The 17,741-nt window shown below is 40.6% G+C and overlaps 1 protein-coding gene across 9 annotated transcripts in view; it reads left to right on the forward strand.

The window, feature by feature from the left end:
- PCNX1 (pecanex 1) overlaps window positions 1–13,943 on the forward strand; it is a 90,011-nt gene extending 76,068 nt beyond the window's left edge. For all 9 annotated transcript variants that reach the window (XM_039705576.1, XM_039705568.1, XM_039705570.1 and 6 more), the window contains 4 exons: window positions 1,743–1,984; window positions 3,025–3,461; window positions 4,834–4,974; window positions 8,372–13,943. In XM_039705576.1, coding sequence (XP_039561510.1) covers window positions 1,743–1,984; window positions 3,025–3,461; window positions 4,834–4,974; window positions 8,372–8,512 — 961 coding nt within the window. In that variant the 3' untranslated portion in view covers window positions 8,513–13,943. The remainder of the gene's footprint in view (window positions 1–1,742; window positions 1,985–3,024; window positions 3,462–4,833; window positions 4,975–8,371) is intronic.
- Window positions 13,944–17,741: the final 3,798 nt, after the last annotated feature.

Consider the following 17,741-nt stretch of genomic DNA (forward strand, 5'->3'; position numbering starts at 1 on the left):
TCAGTAACATATGGCAACTGCTTTGGTACAGGATTAATCTCCAAAGCTGAGTAATATACCACAAACTGTGTAAATGAGAGCTCAGAGGAAAGAAGACAAAGTCTAGATGCAGGAATTGCAACTTCAGATCTAATGTTAGGTCTGATAATGAGAGACAATGCAACTTCTGTACTGTGTTTTTTCAGTATGATGGCTTTTGCAGTCTATAACACCTTCTAGAATCAGGACTATTTGATAGGGTTCCTGTCTGGCAGATATGAGAGTGCCTATATTAATGTTTTAGAGCATGCTCATCCATAGTTATGCAAGGTTTAGCTGTTGTTCAAAATCTCACAAGTGCTTGTATGTTATATAATGCAGTATATTAGTGCTGGAACAAGTAACTGAATTGAAATAATTGTTTCCCCACGTGACCCCTGGGTAATCCAGTACAAACACTTGCTGTGCTGTGTTTTATAGGCCATGAGAACTTTTACTGCACTTCTGGCCCTCTATGACTGTGGCTCCAAAAGCAACAGTGGCAGTTGTGTGCCATTCAGAAACTGCATCCCAGTTCGTAGTAGTTCCAGGAGCTTGTGCTGTGGTCTGAACAGTCCTCTAGCTGTTCTGATGGTTGTATTTGTCTGAGACATCTACAGCATATCAGAACAGAACATGCTGCTTCACCCAGAGTGCCAAAAATCCCACATTTACTGCAGTCTGTGGCATTTGTCTCCTATTGCCATCATCTTGTCCAACTTGATAGAATAACAGGTGAAAGCATGACACACAACAGTATTTGAATCCAAATTTATTCTTCAGGATTCTGTGTCCTGGGCCAAAAAAATTGGAAAGGAGTGCTCAGTATACTTGAGTGTGAGAGAAAAGAAAAATGAAAGTCGGAATTGAAGGGAGGAGGAAATGTGCTCTGGTGTTTGTATCCATTTGCAGCTTATTAGTGTAAACAGTGTGGTGAAAAAGATGAGTGGTTATGTATACTGGAAAATGGTGGCTAACCTACTGTCTGAGTGTTCAGTATGTGCTTCAAACAACTGTGAGTGCTTTACTGAAGATAACAGAAACCAAATACACTAAAAATCCAGGAAACATTTTCCTTTGCTAGTCTGTGTAGACAAAGATTTTGCAGTTTAACAGACATGACTAATGTGTTAAGTAGCATAAGTTTTACTAAATTGTTCCAAAATAACCAGGATGTTCTATGAGCATTTGAATTGGAATTTTATCATTTTATTGTATTTCAGAGGTGGCATAATTCTTAAAAAGCTAATTTATATGAGCACTTGGCTTGTCATAAATAATGTTATTGAAAACTGTCATGAAAAAATTGCATTAAATCTCTTAGAAAGCAATGTTTATATTTGCAAAGCATATTCTGAGAAAATAAAGTCAAGTTTTAACTGATTTTAGGAAGTGCTGTGGATTGTGCTGATCCTTTTGCATGTAATGAGGCATTTCTTTATTGTATTTCAGAGGTGGCATAATTTTTAAAAAGCTAATTTATATGAGCACTTGACTTGTCATAAATAATGTTATTGAATAGCTGTCATGAAAAAATTGCATTAAATCTCCTTAGAAAGCAGTGTTTATATTTGCAAAGCATATTCTGAGAAAATAAAGTCAAGTTTTAACTGATTTTAGGAAGTGCTGTGGATGGTGCTGATCCTTCTGCATGTAATGAAGCATTTCTTAGAACACTAATGATTAGGAGGTGTGCCTTAATGTATCACTTGCGTTGTTTCCAGGCTAAGGAAAGGCTGTGGAGCTGGCTGCAATAGTGGTGGAAATATTGAAGATTCAGATGCTGGAGGTGGAGCTTCTTGCACAAGTAACAATGCAACTATCAACGAGTCACAGAGCAGCATGTCACAAGGAGGAGGGAATGCAACTACAGGGCAGGGACCTGGAGCAGTACAGCACCCTCCTGTTGCAGCTCATCCCACAAATTTTCCTGCAGCTCATCCACCAACTCATCCCTCCACTCTGGGTAAAGTTGAAACAAAGAGACAACTTCATACTAATTCAGTCCTATAGCTAGAACAGGCCTTTCAGCTCTTTGGCCTAAGTTAAAAGAAAAGCAAACTAAATTCATGTGATTTTATGTTGTGTTAAGAGCTGCTGGATTCATCTCAAACTACAGTACTGTTTTATGCAATACAAGGTTCTGAAACAGATCTGATAAATAGAGATATAGTTGTGCTGACAGATTAAATAACTTTCTAAAACAGGTTTTTACAGACTGGATCTTTTCATTTCTGTTGTTTGCAAATGGTGAACTGATCATTTTTTGGAAATGTTTTTATTTATTATTTATATAGTGAAACACATTCTCTTATTTGCACAGTATTCTAGCTGAATCTATCCAAGGGTCCATAGTGATCTGTGGTTAAGGAGGTGACAAATGCTAAAGCTGAGAAAGTCTTTCAAACATTGTCTTTACTCACAAAGAAAATACAGATATATGGCATTGTATGAACATAATCGGATCTATCAGCTGAGGAGAGTTTTCTGCAAATATTTAGTATAGGAAAAGCAATTACATCAATGCTCATTAACTGCAATTTGTTTTTAATTTCAAGTGTATTAAAGTTGAACTTGTTTAAAAACAGCTTTTGTTCTAACGAATTTTCTGTCCCAAACTTTCAACATGTAATCAAGAATATTATTTTGAAACATGGGCATCTGTACCTCTCTTATTGCCCTAAGTGTGGTAAACTGAAGTGGTAATATTACGTAAGAAATTGTTCATGCAGAAAGTGCAAGATTGAAGCATTTTTCAAGGTACTTGTCTGATAGGGATTGTGAATTGAACAGAATATGAAATTCTGAGATAAGATGAACGGAATGTATTGAAATGTTCTGCTATGTGAGATGCAGCAGAGATCTTCTGCAATACATCTGTTTCAGATGATGTTGGTTAGACCAATCAGTTTTGTGTATCTGTGCACGAAAACATTTGTGTATTGGCAACCTATTGTGTGTGGGAGGCTTTTCAAACTTTCCTGATTGTGTGTCTTTTACTTTTAGGCACCAGTCACAGCTCTCACTCTGTGCAGTCCAGCCTTGTCAGACATTCCCCTGCCCGTGCCTCAGTAGCTAGCCATTCATCCTACTGCTACGGCAGCCGTCATTCATCTCTTCGCACATCCACGACAGGCTTCGTGCCGTGCCGGCGCTCTTCCACCAGTCAGATATCCCTCCGTAACCTCCCATCATCCATCCAGTCCCGCCTGTCTATGGTCAACCAAATGGAACCTACTGGCCAGACTGGGGTCAGCGTGCAGCATGGACTGCCCTCTTCTAGCAGCTCCAGCCAAAGCATCCCAGCCTGTAAACAGCATGCCCTTGTGGGCTTTCTAGGGACAGAAGGAGGGAGTAATGCAGCTGAAACTCAGTCAGGTGGCAGTGCAAGCCCTGCAAACCAAATGCAAGCCAAAAAGGATGACGTTATTTACAGAATCCAGGTGAATAGTCTAGAAGAACAAGTTAACTTATGTTCCCACGTGCTTTTATTAGTTGTTCCTTTGTATGTTGTTGAAATCGCTGCTTGCAAACGCACGTTCTAGAATATCTGGTATACAGTTCCTGTGCAGTTATGTTTGGAGAATTAATGTAAAGAAAAGGTTTTCTGGACAAGCAGCCTTCCTGTATGTTTCTTGTTTACATTATTTCTATGTTTTGCTCTAGTGCAGCTCTGAGAGTGTCAATGGAACTCAGTTCCACTTCATATTTAGTTTACCTTTTATACCTTGTAGCAGGTAAAGCTAAACAGCTTCATTTGCAGGATAGAAAGCTTTATTCTTTGAAGCCAAGTAGATTTTCCACAAAAGTAAGTGTATACAATACTTGCTTTCACTTTCATATGTATTTATTCTTTGGTAATATCCACTTCAGGGTTTACTGACCAGCAAACGATTCACTATTGAATAAGTTAATCATGGCAGCCTTACTTGTTTTTTGAAAATCCAGGAATGTGTGTTCTTGCTTTCTTAGCTTTTATTAGCCCCACATACATGTCTTTGGCATTATACTTGTGGGAAACCTCGAGAAGTCTGTTTAAGTGGTTAGATCATAATAAACATGATTTCATTGCTGATACCATCTCAGTTTAGAGTAATCCTTAGTAAATTGTGTCAAGGTTAAATTAATTTTTCAGGTCTGTGCTTAATAGCTTTTGTTTGCAGGCAAGGGCCCTTTTATGAAGCTGCTTACTAATCCTCTGTGTGAGGAGGATAAAGTGGATATGTGCCCTGGGATAGTGGACATTATGGAGTTCTCTCTGTCCTTAAATAGGAAGAATTTTTCAGGAGTTTTCTCCTGCTTGCCCTGTGGAAAGGCCAGTTTACTTCAAAACACGGGGTGGGTCTCAACTAACCATGCTAGTAGATAAACACTTCTTCTGCCTAACAATGAATTCCCCAAGTTTCTTAAAATATTCTGTAAGAAGTAATGAGCCTATTGTAACAGCTCATCATCACTTAACTTTTCCCTGCTACTAGACTGTGTGCTGCCAATGCTTTTTTTGTGCCAGCTCCCCAATCCTGCCATGAGCTAGTATTACTGAAAGAGGTGGGGAATGGAACCAGAGCTGTTGCTTCAGTGAAATGGCATATTCACCATATGCACTGGTGTCTGAAACCACAGCATAATTTCCAAATTCAGTGCTCTTTGGGCTTGGAGAGCTTGGAGCTCAAGTTTCCTTGAGCTTGAAATTGGTCAGAAATCAATTTCAGTGGGTTAAAGGCAATTATCTGGAATTATGCAAAAGGTTACAGTTTATCTGTTTCTTTTAAATTTTGGCTGAACTAACAGTCAAAACTCAATTCCTACTTATAGTTAATGGATCCCAGTCAAGTACTGGAAGGGATCAACGTGTCAAAAAGGAAAGAGCTGCAGTGGCCAGATGAGGTGATACGGCTAAAAGCTGGAAGAAACAGCTGGAAAGACTGGAGTCCTCAGGAAGGCATGGAAGGCCATGTAAGTTTTGCTTGGAAGTTGGCAAGCTAACCTGAAAAAAGGCAGTGTCTTGATTCTGTGGCAATCTGCCTGTATGTCAAGGCAAAGATCGATGTAGCAGATGAGTTAGGTCAGCAGCTGTCCTCAGAGTCACTGTTGCTGGAAGAGCAGGTCTAGAATCCTAATTTGAGGCAGAGCGCTATTTCTGCAACTCTGCAGAAGATGCAGGATGATGTTTCAAGTGTTGTAAGGCACCACTTCTTCCTTGCTTTCTTTCAGCTCATCATGATCTCTCAGGCATTGCTTCCATTCATCCAACATTCATTTTCCTTTCTTTAAACTGTCAATCCCTGAACAAATTTACTAACAAGTCCTTAATTGAAAGATTAACAGTATTTGATTTTAAATCATTCTGATCAAAATAGAGCCAAATACGATAATCTTTAGATGTCTCTTTATTATATAATAGATACATGGTATGTGTTTACTTTCCTTTAAGAAGGAAATCTGCTCTAACTAAAACTCGTCAAAGCCTATGACTTGAAATTGTGTCTCTCTTTTCCTATGGATGTTACATCTGCAGTTTACAAAAATTCACTGCATTGGCTAGAAAACTTATCTCCCAATTTAGACTTCTTTTATGAGCAAAACAGCCCCAGTGTGGTCTTTGAAACCTTTTTATTTTTACTGAGATGTACTTTTTTTAAGATCTTGATGTCTGTAAAAATGCTCCAGTATTCTCTCAGTGATAGAGGGAAGAGTCCCTGACGTGGTGTGCAATTGTTCTTCTTCAATACAACTGTATTTTCATTTGGAATAGATCAGTTTTGAAGAAATTTCTTTGACTGTTTACCTCAGTGGGAGGCATTATTTATAAATTGCTTTTAGGGATAGATTTTGCCATTTGAAAGTCCACATCACTGTGGATATATGTGCAAACTTCAGGTAAGAAATGGAGGTATGCCAGTAACACAGTGTGCACTGAATCTAGCTGGCTGTTGCACCCACATGAAGAAAAGGCCCTGGAAACACAATTACTCATGGAAGCAGTCTATCAAAGTTGACAGTTCACCCTTAGGACAGTAGGGTTACACACAGGTTACTAACAGGTAACACCTGTTAGTAGAATGCTGTTGTAAATGTTCTCAGTTATCTTGGGTTTAGACATACTGATGCAGATCAAGAATGTGGTAGATGATGAATGTAAAGGGTTATATTGAAGCATGTCCTCTTGCCTGGTGTCACTGGACAATTTTTTTCAGGAGTTTGTGGATGTGTTTTGTGAATTGCAGCATGCTGCATGTACATGTACAGTGATTGATGCTATAGAAAGATTAAAACAAGAGGATTTAAAGGTCAGAGTAAGCTGTTGTTCTGAATGCTTCTCATCTATTTTTGGTACAGCATATAGCCAGGTTTTTTTAGAAGAGCATCTTTTAACCTAACAAGAAAGGGGGGAAAGCAACAGATTATCCTGTGTGTGATTAGGAGGAAAGGATTTAACTTGATGACACTGCCTACTTCAGCTGCCTGTGGTTAAACATACTAGTATCAGTAAAGCTCTGAGGACAGTCTTCTGATCCCGTGGCTGTGGTCCTTTCTGCAAATAGGCAGAAATTATTCTTACCTGCTGAGTTGCTGCTCATTAGGCAGTTTACCTTATGTCTGCTCTCAGTATGAAGTTCAGCACTCAGTAGTTTAAAACTTTGCTGTTACATAGAAAAAAAGCATTTTTCCTAATTTAGTATATCTTGCTAAGTGTAATATGTGTATAAGGCAGAAAGACATTATAAGGTTTCTTCAAAGAAATTACATTTAGCAGTCCTCTTTGGAATGTAACTATTTTTTCCTGGTTTTGAGAGGGCATGCCCAGCATTATCTTTCTATGATACGTGATACTGGGGTGTTGAAGAACCTTTTTCCTCCAAGAGATTCTTACCACCTCTTGACTTCCTAGTGACAACATTTTCCATGTACCAAATAAATGCCAGTCATTATAGAAGAGATGGTAAAACTGAGTTTGGCAATGTGGCAGTGATGAGTTTTAATCTGTGTGCAACTTTTGGCATATACGCAGTTTTTAAGGAGCCATTGTATTGATGCCTGTAGCAATCTCAAAGGCAGCAGTGTTACATTGGACAACAAGAATGTAGTACTTGAGACTTCATTGGAAAACTTTTTATTGTGTCTGGGGACAGGATATTCCTGTTCTCATTCCATACAGCAGCATAAAAATTATATGGACACACTTTGAAGTCAGACTTGAACAGACATTTAAATATCACACTGTTGTATCAGAGGAACTAAAGATGCTGTGTTTCCCTGGCTGAACTGTTCTCCCTGTATCTATGCAGCATAGATCTCATGCAATGGACAAAGATAAATGTCTTCCACACAGTGTTAAGAGAAATTGCCAGCTGTATATAATTAAGATTGAGTCTCTTGGATTTGATCTTGGAAGACTCTGGTTTTCTGTAATGTTTTTCCCTTTATATCTTTAGGACTCTAGAAAACTTTATTGCTGTGGAATTTGTAAAAATTAGTTTTACTTGCTTTTTGACTTACTTTGTCTTGAATTAAGAGTTCTTTTCCCACAATTGGGAAATTTGAGATAATTCTATTTCTGTGAAGCTGATGATAATTACACCCGTGTTAATGGAGCATCCTTATGGTTCCTCTGGGGCACCCAGAAGTTAAGGGTGTGTTTTTAAGGAGGCAGATAAACAGAGACATACAAGGTATGAAAAAGGGACCTTCTGGCAGTCAATATCAGGCAATATCCTTGGAGGTAATATATCAAAGTACTGAGTTCTGCAGATCCAAGGAAGTATGATACAATAATTTGTAGCACTGTTTCTGAATCCCTTCTTCTTTGTAATATTTTTAATTTAAAATTATCTTTGAATAACTTGGTTTAGAAGATCAACCTTGAATTCACAGTGCATAGGTAACAAAATCACGGCAAGAGCTTTAACTTGCAAGAGACAGTAGTTGACACCTGACTCCTGGTGAGCTGTGGTTCTGTGCTGCACAACACTGAGGTGTTTTTAGATTATTACAAATTGAGCATCAAAATATCCCAAATCTGTGTGCCCTTTTTGAGTTGCTGCTCACTTTGGATGAAATGTTTGGTTCTGATTTGGGTCAAGTTGTTCCTACTCAAATCTAAATCAGACTGGCTACTCTCATGGTTGTAAAAGATCTGTGATTTTAAGAAGCAGATCTTCAGCAAGTCTTCAATGTGCAGCTTATCTATGGGTATGCTGTCATTGAAAAATGTGCAGCTAAGTCCTATAGCACCTGCATTTTTGCAGCTTTGGCTCTGTAAGGGTCTTGAGTTATCACAAGCCACAACCTTGATATGACAGCTCTCCTTGTGGAGCTTACAGTTTATACTTTGGTTTTTTTTTCCCCCCAGGTGATTCACCGCTGGGTGCCTTGCAGCAGAGATCCAAGTAGTCGGTCACATATAGATAAAACCATCCTGCTGGTTCAAATTGAAGATAAATATGTTGCTGTTGTTGAAACTGGAGTCCTTGAACTTGGGGCTGAAGTGTAAATCTCTTTGAGACTGAAACTTCCCCTTCTCCAATGATTCAGAAGAGAGAGGGGTCCAGAAGAAGCAGCTCCCAGGACACGAAACTTTGGTCTGGTTGTAGGAAAGGACTTGAAACACAGATTTGTCTAAGTCCCTTTCCCCAAATAAACAAGTGTAAGAAATTTTTTTAAGTTGTTAGCTGCTGAAGAAACACTTGCATGAAGGATAGATTTGTTGAGACATATCTTTTGTTTATAAATTTTGTTATGCATTGCGTAATGCTTTAAATCAACAAACTTTTCAGTTCTAAGATCAGAGCACCTCATATTTTTCTAATTGTTTTGCCAAAAATTGCCATGTCTTGTCACAGAGTATGTGGAATTCATCCACCTTATTTTAATGAAATTTACTACAAACCTTCAGTTTGGTGAAACAGTGTAAGGGTTTCATGTGTGGCAAGAAGAGACTGAACAGATGTATAGATTCTTATTCCTTATGAGCTAAACATTAATGAGAACTGCACTAATTTTTTTACAGCAATGCACTAAAAACAACCCTGAGATTGCTGAGAACATTTATTTATATATATAAATATAAGTATATAAAATACCATTATTTAAATTGCCTTTGGGATTAATCCCCTCCCTCTCCATATACATGTTGATGGTAAGGGCTGTGCCATGGGTTTGGTTCTATGTTCTGTATTTCGTACAAGTGCATTTGCTGCATCCTCTTCACAATAAATGGTAAAATAACAAATGTGTAGAAAAGCACCTGAGTATCCCTGTGCTACATCAGACTTTATTGTGGTGGCAGTGGTACCTCAAGCCTGTACAACACATCTGGCTTTAAAGAGGGCCCCAATATGACTTTCCATCTGTCTTCCCTTCACTAGCCATGGCTACTTTGCTTCTTTACACCCAGAGCTGGCTGTGTTGTTTTATTGGCTCTTCTCTGGCAAACACAATGCTTTTAGTTTTGTAGTAGGAGGTGCAGGTCCATGATTACTTCACAGATGCTTGAAGGTTTTTTTTTTGTATCCAATTTAAAAAGAAAAAAAAAAAACAGTGACAATTTCCCAAACAAGATGAAAATAGAACCCAACAAAACTTGACTTCTGCTTTCAATGATCTTTTATAGAAGGCACAGCCCTAAACTTGTATCACTTTTACCACCTTGCCTTTTCTTTCCCTTTAGTCTTCATTCTTTTCTATGACTTGAATTTTATTTTCTGTGATTATATATTCTATGTAAGTGTAATTTGAGTATTTATAACTGTGAAGTTGAATTATTCATGTGTTACATATCCTAGGTTTTATTGTATTTTTTTAAAAGTGTGTATTCAGGGAAACAAGTAACTCAGAACTATCATGGGAGTGTGAGAGGGGAAGCTGGTTTGTTCTTGACTTGCAGTTCCTATGACTCACTTTTCTTAATCCGTAAGAAAGAAATGTACCTGTTGTGATTGTTTCCTGTTTCTGACCTGTAATTATATAGGACTCTGTGGGGAATTTGCATACAGTTCTAGCTTTTGGGAGCAGCCATCTTCTTCCTAGTCACCTCCACCTCTTTACATGTGTTGTAATTAGAAGACACTTCTGATATACCACAGAGGTTATTATAATTAATTCTCTGACATCAGAGAAACATTGTCCATTATGTACCTAATGCAAGAGTGAAATTACATGGCATAAGAAAAAAGGAAGAAATGGCTACCTAAGAAACACTGGTATTCCAGCTCAAGTCACTGTATGCCATCTGGCCACGAAAGGGTAAGTCTGTGTGCCTGGTAGCTACTCAATTCCAGCCACTGTTCCCAGTGAATGATACTGGGACCTTGCTTGCATCATAGACTACGCAAACTTGTCCTTGAAATGCTGTGCATCTTAAAGTTGCATATTACTGTTCACTTTATTCATACATGGTCCCATTTAATCATGGTAAAAATGCACAGATCTGCCACCCTTGAAACTGTGTGGAACAGCAAAATTATTTATCATATGTATCACATTATAGAGTAGTTGATTAATCTCCTGCATATATGAAAATGTAGTACAGAAGATGAAACTTCTGTAGTGGTCTGGTAATGCTGCTATCAGGATCGAAGAAAATGTGTAGGTTTTGAATTGAAGGCCTTTTAGTGAAGGTTTTATTCTATGTGCTTCCCTTCAGGTAAATACTTTTAATTAATTGAGACCTTTAATAAATTAATACAGGTTTTCTGTATCAATAGGAACATTGCTTCATTTAAAAGGGAGAAGTTTGTTTGACAATAAGCCCCTATTTGACGTTAATGGCACATGGTTGGGTTTTTTTTCCCTTGGACTGAAGCCTTGAAGTAAACAAATGACTGAGAACCAAAATATATAGGTTAGGGTTTTTTGCTTTGTGTTTTGTTTTTTTTTTTGAAGTTGACTGAAAGAACTTTCAGTATGTTAACCCTGACTGAACAATCTCTCACTCTCTTTGGGGCAAGGTAAGGACAATGTCCATTGCTGGTAAAAGATGTGATAGGAATTAATGGCATGTTAATGTGGAAATTTTAGTACATATATGTATCTGCCTAAAATTAGATTGGCAAACAACATTTCGGGAAAGAGAGAGACTTTTTTTTAAGGACAAAGAATTAGTGAATATTTCTATTTTTTATAAAGCATAAGGCTTTTGGTATGTTGACTTCAGGAGATGGATTTTAATGTGCACAGCTAACAGGTTAACACTTCCTTCCTGGTACTCGGCTTAACATCTGTTGTGAAGCCGTTCACATAGTGCTCATACCTATTCCAGGTCTGTTCAACAGAAGCCACCTAGTTAAAATTTCACTCTTCCATAAGGCTTTGGAATATTAACTTTAAAGATTTTCCTGAACTCATTAAGATTCATATGATTTTATGTTGGTTTGTACAGAGTTTGTCTTTGGTTTCTACTGCGCAAGTGACAAAAAGGTTTTTCTTCTAACTCAGAATCACACAGAATTAACTTGGTTGAAAAAGACCTTTGAGGTCATAGAGTCCAACCTATGACTGAACACCACCTTGTCAACTACTAGACCATGGTACGAAGTGCCACATCCATCTTTTCTTAAATACCTGGGATGGTGACTCAACCGCCTCCCTGGGCAGCCATTGCAATGCCCAATCACTCTTTCTGTGAAGAATTTCTTCCTAATGTCCAGCCTGAACTTCCTCTGGTGCAGCTTAAGGCTGGTTCCTCCTGTCCTGGCACTGGTTGCCTGGGAGAAGAGATCAATCCCCACCTGGCTACACCCTCCTTTCAGGGAGTTGTGGAGAGTGATGGGGTTTCCCCTGAACCTGCTCTTCTCCAGGCTGCACAACCCCAGCTTCCTCAGCCTCCTCATAGAATTTGTGGTCCAGACTCTTCACCAGCCTTGTTGCTCTTGTCTGGATGTATTTGAGCATCTCAATGTCCTTCCTAAATTGGGGGGCCCAGAGCAGGACACAGCACTCAAGGTAGGGCCTAACCTTGCTAAATACAAGGGGATGATCTCAACCCTGGTCCTGCTGGCCACACAGGCCAGGATACCATTGGCCTTCTTGGCCATGTGGGCACACCTCCCCACAGGATAGGCATGTCTGTGGAAACCTCTGTTCTAGATGGAAATTATTTCACCTTTTTTTTTTTTCATGGCCTTTGTCTTGATGTGTAATATTTTTCTGCTGTTGTAAGGATGGAAAAGATGGGTATTTTCAAATTAGTCCTGTCAGTCCAAACTGATCCTTACCATAGAGCAGAATTTTTTAGATCTTTCTAGACTTTTATGAAAACCTTTACAGATGTTTGCTTTTACTCTGTCCCCTTGCGTTGTGATATTCTCTTGCCATAAGAACATTCCAGTTAAGTCCTACTGTTGTAGCTTCTGGGTAGATCCCAATCTATTATCTTTCTCTCACATTTTTTTGGAGGTTGTATCTATGTGTACATATGTAAGGACTTCTCCCTAGAACTTTCAGTTGCAGAAAAGGGCTTGAAAATCCCATTAAGCAGATAATGTCATTAGTAAAAATGGCTACTACACGATGTTTCAAAGCCTTTTTTCATTTCACTTCTCTGTGAAATCTTTTGAAATGTTCTGATTAAAAAAACCAAAAACCTAGAACTGTGTATGTGGCACCACTGATGATACCTAGACTTCTGTGCTACTTGCAATGGATGATACTAGTGCTGGATTCTGGGGATCTCTCTCATGATCCAGCATGTGTGAAATGGTTTTAGAGTTTGGGGAGGATGATGGTGATGATTATTTCTTGAGGTAATTCTATGTAGGCTGAATGGTCCTACAGCCACTTTGCATGGGACATTGGCATGTTTGAGTGGTGATGTCAAGAGTCACCACCAGTCATTCCTCATCCCATGGTCACAATGCCTTTGGGAACTGAAGAACTCCTCAAGAAGCTTGGATGACAGGTGAGATGAAGATGTGGCATGGGTCTGTGCCTTTGGCAAGGGGCTATAAAGTTTGTCTGGATTTGGGCAAGGGGGGGGAAAGAGATGCCTTATGATTGATTCAGCCTTCTCTGATAATGCACACACCACCATGCAACCTAGGAGTGTAGATAACAAAGACACTGCTTTAAAATCCTCTCTCAATTACAAAACTCAAGTCACAAAATGGAGCTGGATAAACTGCATTTCTTACCATTAACAATATTATTCAACTTCTATTGGATTTGGGGTTGTACCACCACAGGTTTTATGTACTTAATTTTATTAAGGAATTTTATACCTATTATATAGGCATCTATTCTTTTCTTGTCTGGCTTGCTATTTGATATTCTAATGCAGTACATTCAGTGGCGCTGGACTCTTTCAGAAATTATACTGGTAATTCCTGGTGCCTTAGTAAAAAAGTGGGTACATAACACCTTGGTGGAATATAAAGCATGTGACTTGTTTCACCCCAGCATGATATGCATATTTCTTAAAAGGTGATTAAGATGGCTGCCCCAAAAGATTTTGGGAGTATACCTGCATCACTTGGTCATGAACATTTGAATATGAGCAATTTTTATGACTTCTGGTATGTACAGTTTGAATAGATAAGCCCAGTACACTTAGGCCACAACTTTGAAAGATGGCAATCAAATAGCTGGATATGTAACTTCTTACGCAGATGCCCTTGAAAGCCTGACAATAGCTGCTGGTTAGGAAATGGAGAGGGGAGTAGAGTATGAAGAGAGGATGGCTTTGGTTTTTAATGGACAATGAAAATATATATTGCCTCTACCAGCAAAAGGTTACCTTGCCAGGGATAGGGATATATGTACCTGCGTGTCTGTGAGTGTGTATGTGTCTGCGTGTGTTATTGGAAACAGCCTGTAAATATTGTAGCTGTTTAAAATGGAAAAGGCAGAGAGTTTTTTTGCAACATGTTGCAGCAAAAGGACAGTATTGACAGTGGAGAAACACTGAGAAATAAAAGAACCTTTTTTCACTTGTTGTCATTTATTGCACGATTACATTCTCTTAAGTTGTCATTCTCACAAATTTCCTATAAGGACTACTTTAAGTTTACTCAAATAATCTTCTAATGAAGGATTCTCTTTGTTTAAAAATTGTCTTTTGTAGCTATGTAAAGAATAGCTCACCTATTGTTATTTTACTGCCAGCATCATCCCTGTTTTCATGCTTTTGCATAAATAAGTGCCACATGCCCTCTCTTCTACAGTTGAAAAGTTTTGTCTTTGTTGAAGCGTTTTCTTTATCAGTGATTTCCCTACTCTTGAATGTTTTTCAAAGCCCAGAACACTCTTGTACTGTCTTTGTCCTTAGTAATTTTTTATTCATCATACTTTCCTGGGAAATACCTTACCTAGCATGGTTTAATCAGTCTTCTAATTTTCTGTCATCCTGGATCTGATAGCCAAGTGTGGCATTGGGTGGAGTCCTCATGACTGTGTTTACATGAAACACTTTTTGATACAGTGCTGCTAGTTTAAAAATACTCAGCTGCTGTCTGTCCATTCTCTCAAGTATTTCACAGTCGTAGAGAGGCAACATTATCTTGGACCTTACCGTTTAAAACATCACTTCTAATATAAACAATGGTGATTGGAGAGCTCTGTGTCTTTAAAGATTGGATGTTTCATTTGTATAAAACCTATACAAAGCATCTGCAACTTCTGCTTGCCTGTGCTTCAGGCCTCAGTTTAAGAATGAGAGAGAAGAACACAAAAAGAGCAAGTGTTTGTGAGGAAAAACAACTTGTATTTTTTCATGTAAGCAAGTGAGTCTCAGTGAAAAGATTAAAAGTGCTGTAACTGCTGTGTTTGTAAGAAGCCGCTGAGCTTTCAGCTGACAATATCAAAAGAGGAGCAGCACTTCCAGACTGATTTAGGAGTGGCAAAGGGTAAGATTATTGCTGTAGTCGACCATTTCTTGCTGTTGGTGTCAGCTGATGGCCTGCAACTGGTAAAAATTGGGGAACTGGAGCCCTGGATAGTGGTTGGAGGCTATTTCTTAGGATAGCTTGGCCTGAGAGAAATCCAGTTCACTTATTCCAAGACAATGTATCCCTGTGAGCCTATCAAGGACCTGGGAGCAGTGTCTTTGCTTCTACACCTCACACCTGGTCTGGCCCAGTGGAATGCCTATTGCATGGCTTCCTTGTATAGCTAAGGATGGGCCTCTAGCCTGTTTTTATCTGCACTTCCTATGACCCATAATTCTCGTGTAGAAAGGTGGTACTTGGGTAGTGGCACTTTATAGATCTCCTTGGTTGAATCAATTTATTTGGATGTTCATCAGAAAGTGGTTTGCGTTTCCCTCCGAGCTCTTGGGGCAGAACGCCGTGTCTTGGTAGAGCGCTGCTGCTGCGGAGGCTGGCCGAGCTGCCGGTGCCAACCCGCGGCACCCGAGCGCTGCTCTGCCGCCTTGGAGCTGCTCCTGCGGGGGCCGTGCCGTGTCCCGGGGTCCGTGCCGGGTCCCGGGGGCTGTGCTGTGCCTGTAGGAGTCGTGCCGGGGGCTGTGCTGTGTTCCAGGGACTGTGCCGTGCCGTGCCGTGCCGTGCCACGCCACGGAGACCGGCGCGGCCGGCAGGGGGCGCCGCGGGGCGGCGGGCCCGCTGTGTGGGAGCGGGGCCGGCGGGCGCTGGGTCTGTGCGGGCAGCGGCAGCCCTGGGAGCCGCACCTGCCTCCCCTCCCGCTCCTCGGCTCCGGCCTTGCCTTGGGGTTGTGCTCCCGACGATGCCGCTTTAATTCCCCCCTCACCGCAGCCTCCATCTGTTCCCGCTAAAGCGACCGGTGAGTCCGCGCTGCTGGGCCGCCCCGGGAACCTGCGCGGCCCCGCGTCCTTCCCTCTGCGCAGGAGGGAGCGATGGATGAGTGAATTTGTCTGCTTGATTTTTTTTTTCCTTTCTTTTGCACTATTTCATAATGTCTATTAAGATATGACAAAGAAAGGAAGACACCCACCCACCTAATTATTTTCTTTCATGTCAGTGATCCCATGACCAGGGGAGTAAGGAAAAGAGGGGAACAAATAGCAAGAAAAAGGAAGACAAAGATATTGGGGAAAATACAGATCAGGAAAGAGAAAAAACACTTTTGTCTTTCCAGAAGTTGAAGGAGATGGAGTAGGCAGCCCCAATATAATTTTTCAGCCTCTTTCTATTAACCCCTCTATGTCAAAGAGAACCAGAGATGAATTCCTCAAAAGTGCAAATTAATTTTGAGTGTAACTCTGATTTAGCAGACATCAGTCTTAGAAACTACTTTAAAAAGTCATAATGGACACCTTTCTTTTGCTCAATGTATTGTATAAATTATGGTGTATTGTCACGCTCAGGTAAAATTACACCTTAGTTTAAAGGGCACAGTGTTCTTGCCCCTTTGTGATGCTGGGAATGAAATGGCTGCTGGTTCCTCATGTGGTTCTTAGGAATGCATGTCTAAATCCTGCAACCCAAATAAGTATCCATACTGCCACTGCAGTAGGAATGTCAGCTGATGAGGCTCTGAGTAGGCTCTCCTGCTTGTTTGGACCCCACATCCGTTCTGCTGTGGCAGGCATGCCAGGATGGCTCAGATCAGTGTACCCTGACCTTGCTCAGTGTTCATTATCTCTTCTTTACTTCAGCTGTAGAAACAAATTCTTGGGACCTGGGCACTTGTGAAGCTCTGCTGTGAGCTTAGCTGTGCTGTCTGATGCAGGTGCCAGAAAAGGCAGGCAGGACATTGTTGCCAGGAAATCAATGCTGTCTTCGTAGAACACAATTTTTACCTTGCTGGTAGAGCACATTTTATGCGTTCCAGCAGTGGCTGACAGGGACAGAGAGACCTTAGCGATGTTCCCCAGCAACAGGAACTGTTCCAGCCCTCCTCCTCTTCTCATTGTGGGAGTATCAGAGGTTTGGAACAGACCAGCTCTCCCTCCCCTGCACTGTCATTGCTGTGGTATGTTAACTTTCTCTCTTGTACCATTTGTATTTACCAGCACCTGGAGCAGTCAGCCCTCTGTGCTCCCTGACTTCCTCTGAGGGAGAAAGCCAGTGTCCTTTGCATCCTCTGTCTTTGCTGGCACATTTGCACGTTCTGCCCATCACTCAGAGGTGTGGAAAGCAAAACTGGTAGCTCGTCCCTCTGCAGGCAACAAGACAGCAGCTGTCTCTGGAAGAAGCAGTGCCCAGATATATTTAGGGCAATTACATCTCACACCTTCATGCTTCTTGTCATCCCTGTTGTTTGCTACTAATGGTCTATCGGTGTTGTGTACATCTACAGTGAGACTGGGCTTGTTTCATCCCCTTGATCTGCAAAGCCTCCCTCCCAAGCTCTCTTTCCCAGCTGTGGTAGAGCCCAGAGCTTCTATTCCTTACCTTCTCAGGATCTTTCCTATGAATAACAAGATAACCTCCTTGCTACACACTGATTTTAGTGCTCTTCACTTACCTTTGCCTCTGGATGGTAGCTTCCTGCAGCATTCTTGTCTTTTGTCACTGAATCTATGAAAATGATCCCTGAAAATGATTCTTGACTGTTGCCTGGGTTATCTGCTTACATGAGTTAAAAGGTAAAAAAAAAAAGTTGTGTTTGGAAAATGCCTTGTACTTCAAGGTAGGTTAGTTGTGTCAGGGAAGTACCTGGGTAAGGTACAGCTCACTGCCATGCAGGGAGCCTGCTGCTGTCCCACCCCACTGCTGCACATGCTGTATGCACCTCCCCCCAGCCCTCTCTGCTTGTCCTGCCCATCAACACACTTGACCACAGTGCCTGCCAGCCCATTTTCCTGCTGC

Source organism: Passer montanus, unplaced genomic scaffold, assembly GCF_014805655.1.
Source record: "Passer montanus isolate IOZ18808 unplaced genomic scaffold, ASM1480565v1 scaffold18, whole genome shotgun sequence".
In the NCBI taxonomy this organism is placed as follows: domain Eukaryota; kingdom Metazoa; phylum Chordata; class Aves; order Passeriformes; family Passeridae; genus Passer; species Passer montanus.